Source organism: Sus scrofa, chromosome 1, assembly GCF_000003025.6.
Source record: "Sus scrofa isolate TJ Tabasco breed Duroc chromosome 1, Sscrofa11.1, whole genome shotgun sequence".
Taxonomy (NCBI): domain Eukaryota; kingdom Metazoa; phylum Chordata; class Mammalia; order Artiodactyla; family Suidae; genus Sus; species Sus scrofa.
Genome location: NC_010443.5, coordinates 46,372,431 through 46,391,758, shown reverse-complemented (window position 1 = coordinate 46,391,758; position 19,328 = coordinate 46,372,431). Strand labels below are relative to the sequence as shown.

At 35.6% G+C, this 19,328-nt stretch overlaps 1 protein-coding gene across 1 annotated transcript in view; it reads left to right on the top strand.

The window, feature by feature from the left end:
* The window catches only part of EYS (eyes shut homolog (Drosophila)), a 1,343,277-nt gene that overhangs the window by 257,964 nt on the left and 1,065,985 nt on the right, over nucleotides 1-19,328 (top strand). Inside the window, 1 exon segment of the mRNA XM_021084496.1 lies at nucleotides 10,083-10,101. Coding sequence (XP_020940155.1) covers nucleotides 10,083-10,101 — 19 coding nt within the window.

Below are 19,328 nucleotides of genomic sequence, written 5' to 3'. Positions count from 1 at the left end.
CACATCGGTAGCTCAGATTCAGTCCTTGGCCCAGGAACCTCCATATGCCTTGAGTGTGGCCATAACATTAAAAAAAATAAAAAGAAAAAGAAAATGTCTATCATATTCTATGTCCATCCAACATATTTAACTACACCTGAAAATTCTTGTAATTATTCTTCTCTATATTTGAAACAACTATACAAATATATTCTAGGTGTTATAGAATATGGTTTCTTAGTCCTAGCTATCTAAACACAGATTAAATCTCAATATAGGATCTTGGTGACGATTTATATTTTATCCGGGAATGCAAGTTACCATTAAAACACATTTTTTTCATGAAATTATACTCTCTTTTTTATATTTATAGGCATTTGATCAGTTCAAAGTATTTATTGTGTGCTCATAATTTATTGAGACTTGCATCACATCATAATCCATAATTGTAGATTATTTACAGGTGCTTAAATTTGTTGAATGTAACTTTTTTCTCACATCTAATCAAGTAAATATGTACTATGAAACATTTAGATTAAAACTAGTATTGTAATTAACTGATGGTGTTTAATAAATATGGTTTCAGCTATTAATTTAATATATAAATAAATTGATAGTGTATTTTAACCTTCATTATAATTTGGTTATAGATTTTAGTTTTAGCTTTTTATGTTTGTGGGATTTCTGCCTTTAGCTCCTTATCCTCTTAGAAAGTCAGAAAGGAGAACTGGACAGAGGAAGTAGAAATAATGCTTCACTATTTTTGGTCTTAAGGGATGAAATATATTTTGATCAAAGCAAAACAAATTGTTTTCCATAATGTAAACACCACTTAATCCAGTCACTACATAATGTAAAGCTGTTCTGAACACTAAAAATGTACATGACTTCTCATGACTTATGTTTATCTCTTGAGTTGGCAAAACTTGCCTTTCACTTTATAGAATCTCTTCTGTTCCAAAATATAACCCAGTTTACTGCTGGTACTGATGTCATTTATTCTCCACAACTGGAAAACACTCTGGCAGTGAGAGTTTACCAGGCAAGATGGGAATTTAGTTTCAGCTTGACTGGTTCAAAGCTGACTCAAGTACTTTAAACCTTCATTTATAAGTCATCCTTTCCCATATTAGGGAAACAGAACTCCAGCCAGCTTCATCTTGAAGCACAGAAATTCTTTCTAAAATCCTGTGGCAATAGAAATGACATCTCTAAAGTTACAAATATCTGTGATAACCCTTTTACTCAAAGGAAATGCATTTATTGACTTCAATATATTCTTTTTATTCCTCTAAACAGAAGCAATTCTATCCAGTTATTTATCCCTTACTAGTGCATTGGAAAAGGAACACATTCTTATATCGTGCCTCTTCTTTACAACATTTTTTTCATCTCCTTTAATTCAGATTTTGCAAAAGAACCAATATGTAGGACATTTTGAGATGTGACAAAGCACTAGCTGGCATTGGTGAGAATCCTATCTGAAAGTAAAGACTGAAACCAAAAACCAAAAACATGTATATGTGTTAATATCACATTGAAACAATATGACATCTTACAGCAGAAATTTTATTTGAAAAATATGACATTTGACTTAACATTTGCCTTTACTTTAATCATTAAAAATAAATTTATTTCTAAATTAAGAATAATTTTGCAAAACTCTTGGTAAAGTACAGTTGATGTACCTTAGATTGCCAGTAGATTTAAAATCTTGGGAAAGCAGTGAACTTGTCTGTCTTGTTCATGTGTTCATCCTCATCATCTGGCATAGTGCTAGCTGAGTAAATGTTTGCCTGACTGCAATACACAAGTGGGTGTAAAATAAATTATTTGATGAATGAATGAATGAATGAATGAGTGAATTACTGCTGGATTTTATGCATAATGAATAACCTGTGAAGTCAGCTCTTTGGACTAATCTAACATAAGATGGGAATTTGGAATTAATTCCTTCATACATATGTCTTTATCAAACACATATTGTCTTCAGAGAAACAATTCTGGGAGTTCTCATCATGTCTCAGCAGAAACAAATCTGACTATCATCCATTCGGATGTGGGTTAGATCCCTGGCTTTGCTTAGTGGGTTGAGGATCTGGCACTGCTGTGAGCTGTAGAGTAGGTTCTAGATGTGGCTTGGATCCTGCATTGCTATGGCTGTGGTATAAGCCAGCAGCTGTAGCTCTGATTCAACTCCTAGCCTGGGAATCTCCATATGCTGCAGGTGTAGCCTAAAAAAAAAGGAAGAAACAATTCTGAAATATACTTTATAGTTAAACTACTAGAAAATGAAAAATATGAAATATTTATAAATGCCTCCAATTTAGGTTATTATAATGCAATTAAACTTTAAAACTCTTCCAGAAGACTGGACTTCACCAAGTTTATTTATCATGTTTAGTTTAATCATGCTTTGGTTCTTTATAGAAGTTTAACTTATATACACAGAACTACCTTATTTTATCAATTGATGACACAGGTATGTGTGACAAATTGGCCACTGTACCTTTTTTTCAGAAATAGAAAATTCCTATATGATTTTATCCTCAATTGGAAATATGAAATTTATACTAAAAAAAAGATTCCAAAAAAAAAAGACAATTTGCCTTCTAAATTTATATCTGCCAATCATAAACCTTGTGAACCTGGATAAGAACTTTACCTTCTTACTGACCTGCTTTCTCATCTATTTAAGGTATGGCATCATTGCCCATTTTATAAAATTGTTGTCAAAAACATTTATTAATGAAGCCCTTTTGAGCACATAACAAGCCTTAATTATGAACTTGTAACAATAACAACAACTCCATTACTAATGATGATAATATTTGAATACACTAAATGCTTCATATGGTATCTAATTTAATCATCCCATCATCTAGAAATATATGTATGAGTGTCTGTATCTTTTACATTAAACAACTAATAGAGAGTTTAGGCAAGTTTCAGAAGTCAGCAGCTTATACTTGTCATGGTCTGAACATGAACTTAGGTGACTATGACGCTTTTAATCACTATAATACAAGCCCCTCAAGTAAGTTAGCATATAGTATGAGAAGTATAATTATATGAAGGTAAATTAGAGCATAATCAGTAATGTGCTGACAGAGAAAGAAGAAAAGAGCTGCAGAAAGCAAAAGGCAGATGAACTTCTCTCTCTAGGGAAGAATTATAAGTCTTCGCTGAAGAAGTGATAGTGGAAGGATGAATAAGAACTCACACAGGGAAAAAGGAGTGAGAATTACTTTGTAGGAGTAGAGGGAAGGCTGAAGATAAAGGGTGTTACACAGCAGAGGGAATATTTATACACGTCCCAAGTGGTAAAGTGCAAACATGATTTGACAAGGCTGGAATGAGGTAGACAAGCTGGGACTTCAAAGGCACATAGAACTAAACTGTGAAATTCTTTGTATGACACATTGTATAATGCTAAATTAGGCATTGGAGAACCAAGATATAGGTTCAACAAAGGAGAATGGTTAGCTTTCATTCTTGAGATGGGAATATATTAACAAGAAGTAGGGCAAGAATACCTTTGAGGTAACTGGCTAATAGCTGAATAAGAGAGGTCAAGGTTAGAATTAAGGAAGAAATCATGTGAATGGAGGAGTGAGCTAAATGTGAGGAGCACCTTAAAATAATGTCAACCAAATGTTGTGACCAGTGTAGGTGGAGGGGGAGGTAAACTAATAATACCAGCCTTTCAAATATAGTGACTGGGTAATTATGGTGTGTTAAACTGAACTGTATTCCCATTTGGGCTTCCTAAGTTTGAGATACGTATAAAACAGATGGACATATTCCATAGGCAATTAAATTTTAATACTTGTGACTTGAAGTCAGAAGTATGAATTAGTATATATAACACATGAATTCTCTAGAAAGAACCAGTGCAGTGCTTTCCTTGGAGATATATATATATTAAACTATCAGCAGTAGAAGAGAGTCAGTGAAGGAGACAGAGAAGGGACAGTCAGGGAAGACTAGGGCTCAAGTTGAGAAGCAGGTGGTAGAACAGCCTACTTAATTTTTTAGTCATAGAAGTGACATACACTGAGCTTAGTGTTTATATGGATTGTCTAATTATTATTTACAATGATAAAATGGATTAAGTAATACTGTTTATCCAAGTCACAAGTGAGAAAATTTATGCATAGAATATTTAAATAACTTGTTTTATTCTTACATTGCTAGAATGTGTCATACTTAGCTCAGACCAGGGTAATCCTAGAACTTAGAGATAAGAATCAGTTCTGGGAGTTCCCATTATGGTGCAGCAGAAACAAATCAGACTAGTATTCATGAGGACCAGGGTTTTATCCCTGGCCTTGCTCAGTGGGTTAAGGATCCAGCATTGCTGTGAGTTGTGGTGTAGGTCACAGATGTGACTCAGCTCCTAAGTTGATGTGGCTGTGGTGTAGGCCAGCAGTTACAGCTCTGATTCAACCCCTAGCCTGGGAACTTTAATGTACCATGGATGCAGCTCTAAAAAACAAAGCCAAAAAAAAAAAAATCTATTCTTATCCACTTCACTGTCAATAATTCATAAAAAGTTATGCATACTATTTCCAAGTATTTTTCACATACCTAGATATATATTATAATGATAGCGTAATAAATTAAATATTTTGTCTAATTAATTGTCAATTCAGTCAGAAAGATAATTGCATTTGTGCCAGGCTATGAAAAGCACAAAGTATGGGCTGAAGATGACTGTATGATACCATTATGATTAAGAAAACATGCCTAGCTGTATTTCAAAAGTGCAATTTGTGGAATTACCTGGTAGTTCACTGGGTTAAGAATCCAGTGCTGTTATTGCTGTGGCTCAGCTTGCTGCTGTGGTGCAGGTTTGATCCCTGGCCCTGAAACTTTTGTTAGGATTTTGAAAAATACTCATCCTTTTTTCTCTTTTCATTCCCACATATATTTCCTGGTTTTTACTTGTTTCCATATGTCATCTATGATAAACAAAAAAAAAAGGGGGGGGGAACCACTGAACTTAAACCAAACATTTACACAGTAGTACAGCCTGGAAGAACAGATAAAGTTGCTTGCACCTAAGGTACACACGGAATCTGTAGACCTTTTCCTGCTAAGGCCTAATTAAACAAACAAAACAAAAGGAGAAGGGAAAATGTTTAGAGTCTGTTGCCCCATAAGACGTAAAAAAGGTTAGGTCTGAAGGTCAAAGGAGGGAGAAATTTCATTCATCTGGAAGAAGGGAAAAGGGGCAGAGAGATTGACTATCACGTTATTGAAAATACATAGAGAACTGGTCCTTATACATGTTTATAGCTGGGGAAGGAGGTGGATACAAAGGCAGGCAGAAGAGTGAACAAAATAGTTAAATGTGACCACAAAAAGTTATATAAATGGGCCAGTGAAAAGAGGACCTGGAAAGGCAGATAGAGGAGCCACTAATCCCTCCTAGCTGAGGGATCTGAATAGGAGTATGAAATAATCATCACAGCTTTGTCAAAGGAGGAGTAAGATAGAGCTATGCTACCCCTTATATCATCCTGGGCACATTTCAGTGATCCTAGTTGATTCTCTGGCTTTCACGAATTGGGGTTCTTGCATTATTATCTTTTAAGTAGCCTTCTGAAAACTGTGAGCAGCGTTTTTGCCCCTTTCCTGTTTGTCTATTTCTGTTCCCCCCAAACCCTAAAAAGTTATAAAAGTTAGGTAACATTTAACTTATTTCCTGACTTGTGATCTACTAAATGCACATGATACTTTGCTTAAACTATTGATTCTCTCTCTGGATTAAAAGAAGTAGTAATGAAGAATTAAGTAGTTAAGTAATTATTAACTCTCTACCATCAGGAGTCCCATTAGCAATACTGTAGGCAGATCACAAGGGCAAGATAACATTCTAGGAAAGATCATGAGGAGTCAGCCAGCCTGCGCACAGTGGAAAATGACACAGAACCGAACCTTCTGCCTCAATGATTAACTGAGATTACTTCCCCCTTTTCCCTTTAAAAACTGTCATGGATGAGCAGAAAACTCAGAGTTGGTCTCAGGACATGAGTCCACCTTTTCCCCAGATTGTCAGCCTTCAGATTATTATTATTATTATTTTTTTTTTGTCTTTTTGCTATTTCTTTGGGTCGCTCCTGCGGCATATGGAGGTTCCCAGGCTAGGGGTCGAATCAGAGCTGTAGCCACCGGCCTATGCCAGAGCCACAGCAACGTGGGATCCCAGCCGCATCTGCAACCTACACCACAGCTCACGGCAACGCCGGATCGTTAACCCACTGAGCAAGGGCAGGGACCGAACCCGCAACCTCATGGTTCCTAGTTGGATTCGTTAACCACTGCGCCACGATGGGAACTCCTCAGCCTTGAGATTAAACCAACTTCACTTTCTACCAACATTTGCTTCTGGTCTGTTGACTTGAGCAGCCAAACCTGAGTTCACTAACAAAATCACACAAAAGTGATGAATCGTTGCTCTGGTTGGCTTAAAACACAGTGATTGTTCATTTGTATATTCCTTTCAGTTAGGAAAACTGATGAGACTATGGGTGCTTCTTCTGCTGAAAGAGAATCCAAAGATTAAGTAATATTAACATTAAAAAAAATTAGGTGGATAAGAATGTCGAAAAATAGATGTGGATTCTCATTTGAGATCACTCACAGATGCTCTGAGTTGCAAATATATTCTTATGGAATATGGTAATTATAGCAAGAAGACCATGGCTGAGCCTGGATACAGCCTCAGCAACAGAGTCATGTCAAGTCTGGGGATGCCTGATGCCCCAGGAATTTTCTACTTCTTCTTGGGTTTACCTTTAACTCTGATAATTATTTATTTACAACTTCACCAACTGAAAGATCAAATGACAGTCAAGATTAACTAACCTGTCTATCAAGATTAACTAACCTGTCTAAAATGAGATTCTCATAGTCTCAGAATCCTAACAATTCAGTAAGGGCAGAACCCCTGAAGGCCTTACCTGGGAATATGGTCTGATACTGGTGTATCATATCCAGAACTCTCTCTGGTGCCAGCAACCTGCCCTCTTTCTTCTTCGTCCATAATGCTTACTTTCTTGATTTATATTTCTTCTACTTTTTACAGTGTTAGGTGCTGTAGTTTTCTATCCTAAAATACTAATTTTATTTTGAGAAATATTCTTAAGCTTTCACAACACTCATTGAGATAATTAAAGGGATTTATCTACATTTAATGTCATGGAAATGCTGAGAAATTTAAAAGCAGAAAATTTGTATTTAAATTACAGATGACTGACAGCAAGTAAAACCCCTATATATTACCAGGATTTTGAAGAATTTGATCCAAATTATAATGTCCTCATTTATGACATTCGATTAGAGAGAGTACTGGCTTATATAGAAAAAGAATATAGTAAACTGATTATAAGCCATTTAAGAGTTATTAGGCTTAAAACTTCATGCCAGACATGAGACTAGAATGAAAGGAATGTTTTGACAAAATGGTTGATAGGGTAGATCTTGTTATATTTTGAAATGTGACATTAATGAGATCTCACTCCCTGTTCTAATTTTGTATGGCAGGAACAAGCCTACACTTGTGTGGATGATCTGATGAAAGTTGTTTCATATTCTAAGGGAGAGGAATTGGATTCTAAGGGCAGCTTTCATCTAATTATCACAATCATTGTGTCTCTAACATCTGAGCTCAGCTGAATATCAGAATTTATATTCTTATGTCTTAAATTCATAGTAAGCTCACTGCAGTAGTCACAACAAATAGACCTACCCTGCACTGAAAAAGAACTCATAACCGTGACTCTGTATTTGTTCGAGTCTTTTGAGTGAGTCTACAGGAGAAGACCAGCATAGAATAGGATCACCATAGGATAGTGTGCAAATCATTTGGGCTGGCTAAGCTCTGGATTAACCATAGGATATTGACCGATCTTTACCAATGATGAACCAAGGTTTGGAAATGTAAATTTTTTTAAGTGTGTTTTTTAAAATTTAGAAAAAAAGATAAAACTCTCAACTAAAAAAATATGCACAATGTGAGAGTTGTGAGTTAAGTTTTATTTGTGGCAAAATGAGGACCTAAGCTCTGGAGGCAGCATCTCAAGCAACCCTAACAACTCCTTGGAGTAACTGCTTCGAATAGTTGAGGAAGGAGCTAGGATATATAGGAGTTTTACAACAAAGGACAGGTAGTCTGAGCAAAAAGATTACTCTTAATACAAGAAAAATAGGTAGTTCAATTTAAGGCATTTAGCACTTTTCTCTTTATGGAAAGATGCAAGCATCTGGGCTCACTGAAGTCATTCCTTTGATATACACTTAGCTACTAGGGCCAGTATCCTATGTTTTCACATCCTGAGTTTTCTCAGGGCTTATTGTCAGGAGTGGCTGCAGTCTGATGACTGCTCTGTGGAAGGTATTCTTTGTTTCCTTCCTGAGTTCTCTCAGGGCTCACCAGATCACCATAGGCCGAGGTGGCTGCACCCACTGGTGACCGTGACATCCTTTGTTTACTGATATAGCAGGTGCTATTTATTTTATTTTTCAAGACTTCCCAGTATAGATTGGTCATTTATATTTGAGGAATATAATACATATTAGTATGTGACTTTGAGTAAAATACCCATTTAATAAGTTAATTATGAAATGTCAGCCTTATGTTAAATTTTAGGAATAGCAGATCTAATGGCATATGTTATACAAATATATGGAAGTATCATTCAACTATTAAATAGTTTTCAATAAAATCCCCCAATAGAAAGCATATTTAGAGGTCAAGCTCAACAACAAAAATAGTTTCTTAGCTATTTATTTTATGGGTTCTGCACCAATTCCAGTGTGTGTGAGGGTTTCCCCTACACACTATCAAGGAATTCTCTGACACCAGCTGAGTGTCCTAGAATTGTCCACCAAGAAATGCAGAAGGCTGTAATTAGGAAGAAAGTTTGCATTATCAAAGGCAAGTGTGTGTGCCTGATGCATTGTGAGGCCAAAGAAACTGACAGGTCAAAGTTTGCAGCAGAAAGATTTATTGCAGGGCCTTGCAAAAAAGAACAGGTGGCTCATGTTCAAAAAAGAAAAATGGTTTGTAGGGGAGAAGATTTCATAGGCAACATTTGGGATAAGAGCTGCAGGGGTATGACTTTCTTCTGATTGGGGTGGTCTAAAGGCACCATAAGGGTTTTAACATGCAGATTGCCTTTTCCTTCTCCCTCACCCCACAGCTCCTCCAGGGGGGAGGAGAAATGGAGTCAGCCAAGGGGCAGAGAACCTCCATGGTGCTGACTAGAAAACTCCAAACTGCTTAAGATTACATTTCTGGTGAGGGTTGAAACTGCTCTTAGTTCAGGTATTAAATCTAGGTTTGGTGTCCCTGGGCTTTTAGCACAAGTGATACTTGTTAGAGTGCTGGGGAAAGAAAAACAGTTGACCGGAGCAGTGAGATCTCAAGCAAGATTTATCGACTCAGGAAGAGGCACTCAGAGCCCTCCCCCTGCCCCTGCCATTGGTCATGTGCTGAGTTCTATAGGTCTGGGATGGTGGTTGAGATCATAGTATTAAAACTTTAACTTTCTCCTTGGGGCTGTCTTTGTCCTTGGGAAGTCAACCACTTCATGGGCTTGATTGTTCCACCTGGGGAGGTCCAGTAAAGTGGAGACTGCTTGTCTGGGTCTGGGTGGGTCACTGAATCATGTAGACTTGGTCTTTTTTTTTTTTTTTTTTTTTTTTTTTTTTCTGTCTTTTGTCTTTTTAGGGCCTCAGCTGTGGCATATGGAGGTTCCCAGGCTAGGGGTCAAATTGGAGCTGTAGCTGCTGGCTACAGCCACAGCCACAGCAATGCAGGATCCAAGCCACGTCTGTGACCTACACCACAATTCACAGCAACACCAGATCCTTAACCCACTGAACAAGGCCAGGGATTGAACCTGCATCCTCATGGATGCTAGTCAGATTCATTTCCACTGAACTATGATGGGAGCTCCGACTCATTCTTTTTTAGGCCTTCCTTTTAGTTTCCACCTAAGAATACTATTTGGGACCTGTGGATTTTCTCTTTAACAAAGTAGTAAATTACAAAATACTGTTTTGGGGGGGTTCTAATTATCTATTATAAAAAGTGTTTCCCCTCTTTTCAAGGTTTGTGAGTCTAGTACAGTGGAAACTTAATAAGTGAATGCAGTTCTGTTTCTTGCTTCAAAGAGGCTGTCAGAATTGTGTCAACAACTTTGTCTATTTATGCCCAGAAGGAAAGCTATTCTAAACAATGTGTTTTTATTAAGACAGATTGTATCTAAAAATTGTCAGAAGATATTCTTCACTAGCAGGCTTGAAAGATAGTCTAGTATTTCCCTATCAACATGTTGTTTCTGAAATTTCATCTGCATTTGTTTATCCATTACCTATTTATCTCTTTACCTCTATCAATCTTCCCAAAGCAAATAAACTACATTCTTGCATACATTTTCTGAAACTGACAAATATTTATGTAATTAGTTATCTAATGTGTTACCTTTCTAGAAAACTAAGAATTCACGTACTTCTAATGGGAGAAATCATGTATTTTTTCAAGTTATAACATGATAAAAATATGACATCAAGAATGGGTAGAGAGTAATTTAACAACAAGCAGACAGCTGCAGGAAATCAAGAAAGTGTAATATTATTACATACAGTTTTCATTAGTAAAATACCAAATGCTTTTTATTCACAGACTGTGGGCAAGATGCAGTTTAGAATCAAGATAATGTTAATTTTCCAGTGCTGTTACTTTTTAAAAGAGTGCCTTAATCCATAATTTCCTGTTTTAAATTATTCTGAAATTCCGTCCTTGAAGTAGAAATTTATGATTGTGATTTTGGCTAAGATGGCAGCCTGATATATCTACAACTAAAATGACTGTTTTAACATATTTTTTTTTCCTTCTTAATATGTATCTTATTGGCATGAAATACACGGAACTATTTGGTTTTAGGCATATTTCAAACCAGTAATAGGCAATATCATATGTCTTTATGATTCTGTACTTTAATATAGAAATGAACATGATTCATATAAACAGGTTTATTTTTGTACGCCTTATTCATAACCTCTACCATTAGAGAAGTTGAGATTATAAGGCCAAAATGGGTATGACAATCAGGTGAATGGTTATCTCAGAAAGAGTGATTTTATTATTAACTATGCTTGACTAGGTTAGATCATTTATGTTAGGAAAATAAATCTTGACATTTATATGGATAATTTTGTGGTTTACTTGTCAACCTTCCTGTGAGACATGGGTCTGATTAAACTCTGATTGAGAATGAGAACTGTAATACATTATTAATCAGCTCAGGGTAATTGTAAAGTTTTATGACTTAAGGACGAGTGGAAATTGGTTCCATGGTCAGTTTGAGAAATTATGAGAATACACCTTGCACTGTCAGTGCTGATAGCTTGGCATTAGTCATGGTCTTTCCACAGCCATGGCCTGTGACAGCACTAATGATAGTCATTTTGCAGCGTGACCATGCATTAGAATACATTTAGAGGAGCATAAAATGTCAAATGCTGGAGTAAAGATTTTTCAGCAGTTCTTGGCACAAGAAGCCTTATATTCCCAGAAGTTTAAATTTCTCAAAATTGCAACCCACATATAATCTCAAGATTAATAGGAAAATGTTGATCAAAAATTAAGCTTGCTTTTTTTTTGGAGTTCCCATCGTGGTTCACCAGTAATGAACCTCACTAGTATCCATGAAGACGCGGGTTTGATCCCTGGCCTCAGTGGGTTAAGGTTCCAGCACTGCCGGGAGCCGTGGTATAGGTCACAGATGCAGCTTGGACCCGGTGTTGCTGTGGCTATGGTGTAGGCTGGCAGCTGCAGCTCCGATTTGACCCCTAGCTTGGGAACTTCTGTATGTCGCAACTGCAGCCCTAAAAAGACAAAAAAAAAAAAAAAAAAAATTAAACTTATTTTTTAAAATATGTATCACTTTGGCCAATTAAGCCAAAGTGACAAAGTCAAAGAAAACAAGGTGCAAGTTTCTTCTTTGAACATTCTCTTTTAGTGACATTTATATAAACACATTTATTTCATTCTTTTTTTTTTAACTGAACACAGGATAGGATAAAAGCAAATATAAATTTGATGTTTGTTGAATGATTTCTTTAAATAACCAAGTAATGTTAAGAATTTTCAGTTGCAAATAATAAATAATACTTTTGATGATAAAAAAACAAAACATGTATTATAAATTTACAATAACATATTAAATGATGAATATTGAGTCATATTAACATTATGGCTAAGAGAGTAGACTTTGAAATGAGGCTTGGAAGAGTCCAGGCCCCAGGTCATCCCAGTTCTTGCTTTAGATTGTTTATTTATCCTCATTAAGACTGCTTTTGTTATCTTTGAAGTGGAAATGATAGTGATTTTACTGAGTGGGTTGTTCTACAGAGTCACTGAGATATAGACAATGGTCATTTTGGTTGTCTGATACTCCATGAGCACGTTTATATATGTAAACCTAAATTATATATTTCTGTTGTTATCCTTTCAACCCGATAATGTTACTTAATAAAAAGGCATTGACTACTTAAAGTAGTCCTTTATGATGAAGCAAATATTGAAGTCACTGTATCACACTTTGCTATTAAAATGGAAGGATCTGGGGATCATAACTGTGAGACCTGCTTGGGAAGGGCTGTGGTTCCCTTAAGAACATTTCTACCTGTTCTGAATCTAATGCAGATGGTGCTTTTGTTTGCCCTTTAAGCTCCACTGATTAGATGGATTTGTAAATGTAGAGGAAGGACTTAGGTGGTTTAAAAAATTCAAATAAAGTCAGAGGCACTGAGTCAACAATGAAAGTATAAAATGCAAAAAGATGTAAAATTTGATATTTTTGAACTATTTGAAGATTTCAACATTCACCATTCATTCTGAGACAGCATATGTCATTTCAGTCAACTTGTTAAAGTTTAGTGACTTAGATAATAATTTTTTCTTTATGTTTTAAAATCAATAAACAGCCTCAAAAACAAACATTCTACCATTGCCCATTTTGGTAAAAATAATTTATCAAGTTTTTTGTTTGTTTTTGTTTTTGTAACTTATGGACCAAAGCAAAAATCAGTTCTTCACACTTTCAAAATTACCACGGAGGCAGCTCTCAGATTCTTTGTCCATAGCACACCTCAGTATCCTAGTAGTGTCAAATTACTCTGTCTAGTTAACGATCAAGTCCTAGAAGTTTTTATTTGGACCATAAAAGGGAAGTTGTCAAAAGTGTACTTTGAATAAACTTATAGGTAATTAGTGCTGTCTATAATAATATAATTGAATAGCAAACCATTATTGATGAAATAAGTATTCGGTTAAAGCTTCAGATTAAGAATGGCCTTTGCCAGACTCCCACAAGGTCAGAAAACCAAGTTTGTTATTGTCCGTAGTTTATTTACCATATACCATCCTGGATCACACAGACTGGTCTCATAGTTACCCCCTTTCCCCAGTTGCACCAGTATTACTCCAATAATTTGTACCTATGGGCCTGGCCAGACTCACTCTTAGCTAGTGGAGAGCTCCTCCCCTCATCGTGTTTGGTACCATCAGTGAAGTGACCCTCTCACAACCTTCTTGGAGGAAACGTGGATATCACACTGTGGGTTGGGGAACAGGTGGCCTATAAACCGGTGGGTTTCCACTGCAATGTCCTCTCTTTTTTTTTTGCTTTTTAGGGCCGCCCCCATGGCATATGGAGGTTCCCAGGCTAGGTGTGGTCCAATCGGAGCTGCAGCAGCCAGCCCATGCCACAGCCTGAGTAATGCCAGATCCGAGCCACATCTGCGACCCACACCATAGCCCGTGGCAACGCAGGACCCGCAACCCACTGAGTGAGGCCAGGGATTGAACCTGCGTCCTCATGGATGCTAGTCAGATTTGTTTCCTCTGAGCCACGAGAAGGGAACTCCAGTGTTCTCACTTTTTGCCTTTTCATTGAATCTTTAGTTGGTTCCATTGCAAAAGCTTGGTTTCTTCTTGTCATTCCATCTTAATCATAGGAATAAAAATAGACCAATATACTGTGACAGAAGAAAATTTTAAGATGTCTGGATCTTCCTCTTTTCTCTGTTATTATCCCAATTATGTCTTTCTACCATCAACAAAATAATACGAGTTACTAACATTTCAGAATTTCTGGTTGTTGGGGAACAGTGTGAGAAAGGAGATAAGTAAAAGATCAAAGAAAAATACAAGTAAATTTATGTAAATTGTCCTAAAATATATTCCATTTTTTTTTTTTTTTTGTCTTTTTGCCATTTCTTGGGCTGCTCCTGCGGCATATGGAGGTTCCCAGGCTAGGGGTTGAATCGGAGCTATAGCCACCAGCCTACGCCAGAGCTACAGCAACGCGGGATCTGAGCCGCGTCTGCAACCTACACCACAGCTCATGGCAATGCCGGATCCTTAACCGGCTGAGCAAGGCCAGGGATCGAACCTGCAAACTTATGGTTCTTAGTCGGATTCGTTAATCACTGCGTCACGACAGGAACTCCTAAAATATATTCCTAATGGTATATTTAATTTCATTTCTCATTAAATTTATATTTGTTCAGTGTTGTCCAATAGAAATATAATTTGAGTCACATTTATAATACTAATTTTTTCTGAACTATATTAAAATATTAAAAAGTAAATAATTGAAGTTATTATTTTACTTAACCCAATAGCTCCAGGGATTTGTTTTATATATAATCAATATTAAAACGTTATTAAAATTATATTCACTTTTTTCTAGTTAGTCTTTGAAATCAGATACACATTTTGCATTTACAGGTCACCTTAATTTGGATGCTAATTTTTCATTGAAATTGATTGTTTGGTATTTGCATTTTGTAAAATTTAAGGTTGGAAATATAGACACACATCAAGGTGTCAAAACATATTAAGAATCTTTGAGTAACTAAAATTGATCAATTTTCACAGTTAAGTTAATTTATATTAAATTAAAATTTAAAAATCCCCTTCCTCTTCCCTTGGCCTCATTTCAAGTGCTCAATAGCGTATGTGGCTGGTGGCCACCATGTCCGACATCGCTTCCATGCCTATTTCTATTCAATCAAGTGCATTTCTCATCAGAAAGCAAATTCTTTGATTTCAGATCAGTTTAATGCACCACTCTCTGACCAATCTAGATGTTAGATTCACTGATTTTCTTTGCAATTGGTTTTTACTTACAAGAGTAAAGAATATCTACATTTGCCTCTTAATTTATTTATAATCTGTACAAATTACCCTGCTTTACATGTATTGTAAAAACAACATGATTACTGCTTTGGGTGTTTAACCAATCCACACTTGGAACTTGATTCAGATACATGTAAATATCCTCAGTGACTGAGATAGATTTAAATATCAGATATTATATATCAGATACTCACTGGACCTCCAATTTGCTTTCAAGGCACTGTTTCAAAAGCATTTCTTTTCTTGGCAATCTTGCTTTGTTTCTGCATTTACTAACTTGCAGTTATGTTCTACAACTTTCTCAACAAGTGAGCTGTAGAGAAAATATCTTAAATTACGAAAGTGGGTCTAACAAATACATAAATTTAATTTATATGCTAATATTTATATCCAGTTACTGTTCTCATTTTTGGAGCTAGTTTACCATAAATGATGAAATAACAGTATAGGATAAAATTCTAAATCTGACTGCAAACATCAAGTGAATGTTGACAAATAAGTATGTAGGACTGCTAGAATACAATAAGGCTGTTTTGGTTCCAAAAATTAAATTAAGGAATCCTCTTACAGTAGCATGTGTACAAAACAGCCACTGAGTTGTAAAAAATAGAAAAAGTCAGTTATAGTTCAGTAATGCCACTTTCCCAATCAATTAAAAATTAACAAAAGTGCCTTGTTTATAGGAACTCCGATGGAAAAATATCTGATAATTTTTTGTCTGTGAATATTAAGGTTTTGTTTAATTATGAGGGAAAATACAAGTGGAATCATCTGAGAGAGAAACTACTTATTTTTTCCAGAAGCTTTGAATTATCTCAAAGCATTTTAAAAATGATTTTAAAGTTGTTCTCTTTTAAATATAGAATGATGCATTTTAAAACTTTCTATAAACACTTTAAGTTTAAAGTGAAATCAAGGAAATAAAAATAATTGCCGTGATTGTTGTAACTTTTAGAAAAATGTGTTTATAAGAAGTTATTGTATATGCAACATTAATCTAGAAAAGAATACAGTCTAATCTAAGAGAAAGCTTTTGTCCAATAAGCATCTTCCCTAATATGTTGTCAGTGCTATTTTTAACTTTAATTTAATTTTGTGTTTATGTAGTTTAGAAAGTTAAAATGTAATTCTGTTTGAAATTTAAAAAAAAAATGTTTGTGATACACCTAATTTAGTTGATTATTTCGTGGGTTTATATTAGCTGCTCTTATATTCTTCTCTTCATATCATGCTTTTTATTATAAACCTAGACATTTTCTTCTGTGTGTGGTTATCTTAGCTGGTTAAATCATAGTACAAAGGCAACCAATAGCATAAATTTGATTTTTTTTTTTCCTATTGGTCTCTCTTTAATAGTGACTTAGACCTTATTGAAGCACCTATCTTGGAAATGCATCCTGTGACTAAAAGTGTGGGCTTTATGTGAAAATGGCATTTCAGAAAGCTATGACCACACAGTGCTGGCTGTCATAGCTATCAGTCACTTATAGATAGTTTGTTCACATCTAGATCCAGGGCTATGGATACTGGTGTTAGTGGTACTTGAGATGTTTGGGAGGAGTCATGTGAAATTCTGCTCCGTGCTTGGCATCATTTAGATTTATCAATGAGTGTGAGTGACCCATATCCTCCTTGATCATTGTGGTTTCACCTCTGTCTACCCCAGTGCAGTATTGACTCCATTACTCTTCCTCTCTCCACAGCCCTTGCTTACTGACTTCTCTTCCCAGTTTAGTTAACTGCCTGGTTTGGAGCTGAGCCCCAAAGAGCAGACTGAATAACTGAGAGGTCTGTCTTGGGTGGGGAAACCCATTACTGGTAGTTAGTTTCAGTGAACACTTGTTTACTCAGATGTGGCCAGTAGTAGTCTCCTATAAACCTCCCCCACTGATCCCTGGGTCCCTGTTTCCAGAAGTGCCCAGCTGGACCACCCTCAAAGGGAGAACACAGAGATTAGCAATTCAGTCTCACAGACCTTGGACTCAGACAAATGTGAAACAGCTGCATTGCATTGTATGCAACCGTGACCAAGTCAGCTAGTTCTCTGAGTCTCCAAAATTATAATGATAATAGCTACTAACAAACCTGGTTTGAAGAACAAAGCAAGAATATACATGAAGCAATTAGAGTGTATGTCACACGTTGTAAAGAGACAATTAATGGTAGGTAATATTGTTCTTCTATCTCTGAAAATAAATCATTTTCTATGGAAAAAAAATGATTCAACTTGTCCTTTTCTGAAGTGTTTTATGTTTATATATAAGAAGTTCTAAGTAAGTTTATATCTAAGCTCAGAAATGTTTATATCTAAGCTCTATGTAAGTTTATATCTAAGCTCAGAATCTAAGCTTTTAATTTTGCACTTTATAATAAAAATGATACTAATAAATTAGCCATATTAGAGATATAGTATTTGTACCTAATGTTTTTTAAGAATAGGGAGTTCCCGTCGTGGCGCAGTGGTTAACGAATCCGACTAGAAACCATGACGTTGCGGGTTCGGTCCCTGCCCTTGCTCAGTGGGTTAATGATCCGATCCGGCGTTGCAGTGAGCTGTGATGTAGGTTGCAGATGCAGCTTGGATCCTGCGTTGCTGTGGCTCTGGAGTGGGCCGGTGGCTACGGCTCTGATTAGACCCCTAGCCTGGGAACCTCCCTATGCCATTGGAGCGGCCCAAGAAATAGCTAAAAAGACCAAAATAAATAAATAAATAAATAAATAAAAAAGAATATATGTGACCTATGCGTATTGCAGGAATAAATCATTTGACTATGGTGAGACATATGTAATTTTCGCTCAGATGGTCCATTTTTCATCATTACTCCATCTATCTTTATGAGAAAAGCAAAAGAGGACTTTATAATTTGGTACTTTCAAAAGATAACAGAAATATAATAAAAATATATCTAAGTTATTTTTCCCCTAATTTTAAGGAGCAAATAAAAAGAAGTACTTAAAATTCCATGAGAAAAAAATCATGTTTTTTTAAAATTTATTTCAAATTTTTGTGGACATTTTACTTTGGAAAATTTAATTTGTATAAAAGCAGTTATGATCTATTATCTTTACCTTTAAAACTATCCAGCAAAAATAAAATGTGGCCTTCCAACTTCTTACAGTTAAATTATGTAGTTGTCACTTGAACTGTAAAATAACTTTCTGTTTCCTTAAATCCAACTTGATTTACTGTTTTAACGTTTGATGTTCTTTTCTGTCAGATAAAAACTGCGGTAGACGTTGATGAATGTGCTTCCAAGCCCTGTAAAAATTGAAGTGTGGGATTTCCCTATAGTTGCCTGCCAGATAAATAACCAGATATTTATATATTTTAGTCTTCTGAGATGAATTTTCATTTCAAATGAAATCTTCAATTCACTGGAGGTTAGACCTGATGTGTTAACAATTCTCCGAGAATTGATATTATTCTCGTTATGAATATTGGACTCTAGAAAACTCAGATACTATGTTCCCATGTGTTTTTACAAGCATATATCATATATCATAGATGTGGCAACTACAGTTCTTAGCAGGTGGAATCATAAGAAACTTTTGAACTAAAACTAAGACTTAACAGAATAATATCTAGAAAGTGCACCGATTGTAATCCTTTGAGTTCATCTGAACATTAATTAACCTGAATTTCCTCTGAGATTATTAATAAAATGTTTACTTCTCTTCCATTCTCACAAAAACTTCTTAGTAAACTAAGACTGTTAAAAAACTCATTAACTAATATTTACTGTATTGAATTATTTAAAAGTTGTTAAAACGCATAGGTAAAACTTAGATTTTTATATAGTATTTACATCATCTAAACAATATTTACTACTTTCAAAATGAGAATAAGTTTTTTTTTAATACTTATTAAGCTATTGGTGATACTGAAACTATTTAATACATGAGAATGCATATAAGCAGGGCTTTGCTAAATCATAAATCTCTGAATCGTAGAATTGGGTAGATTATTAAGCTATTAGTTTTGAGCAAAGGTACCCAAACTCCTTGTGGAATACAAACACAGTGTAAGAGAGACAAAAATGTTTAAAACAGTGACTAAGAACTCATGTTTGTGACTTCTAATTCCTCCTACGGATATACTGAAGATAAGACAACTGGGTGGGAACCCATA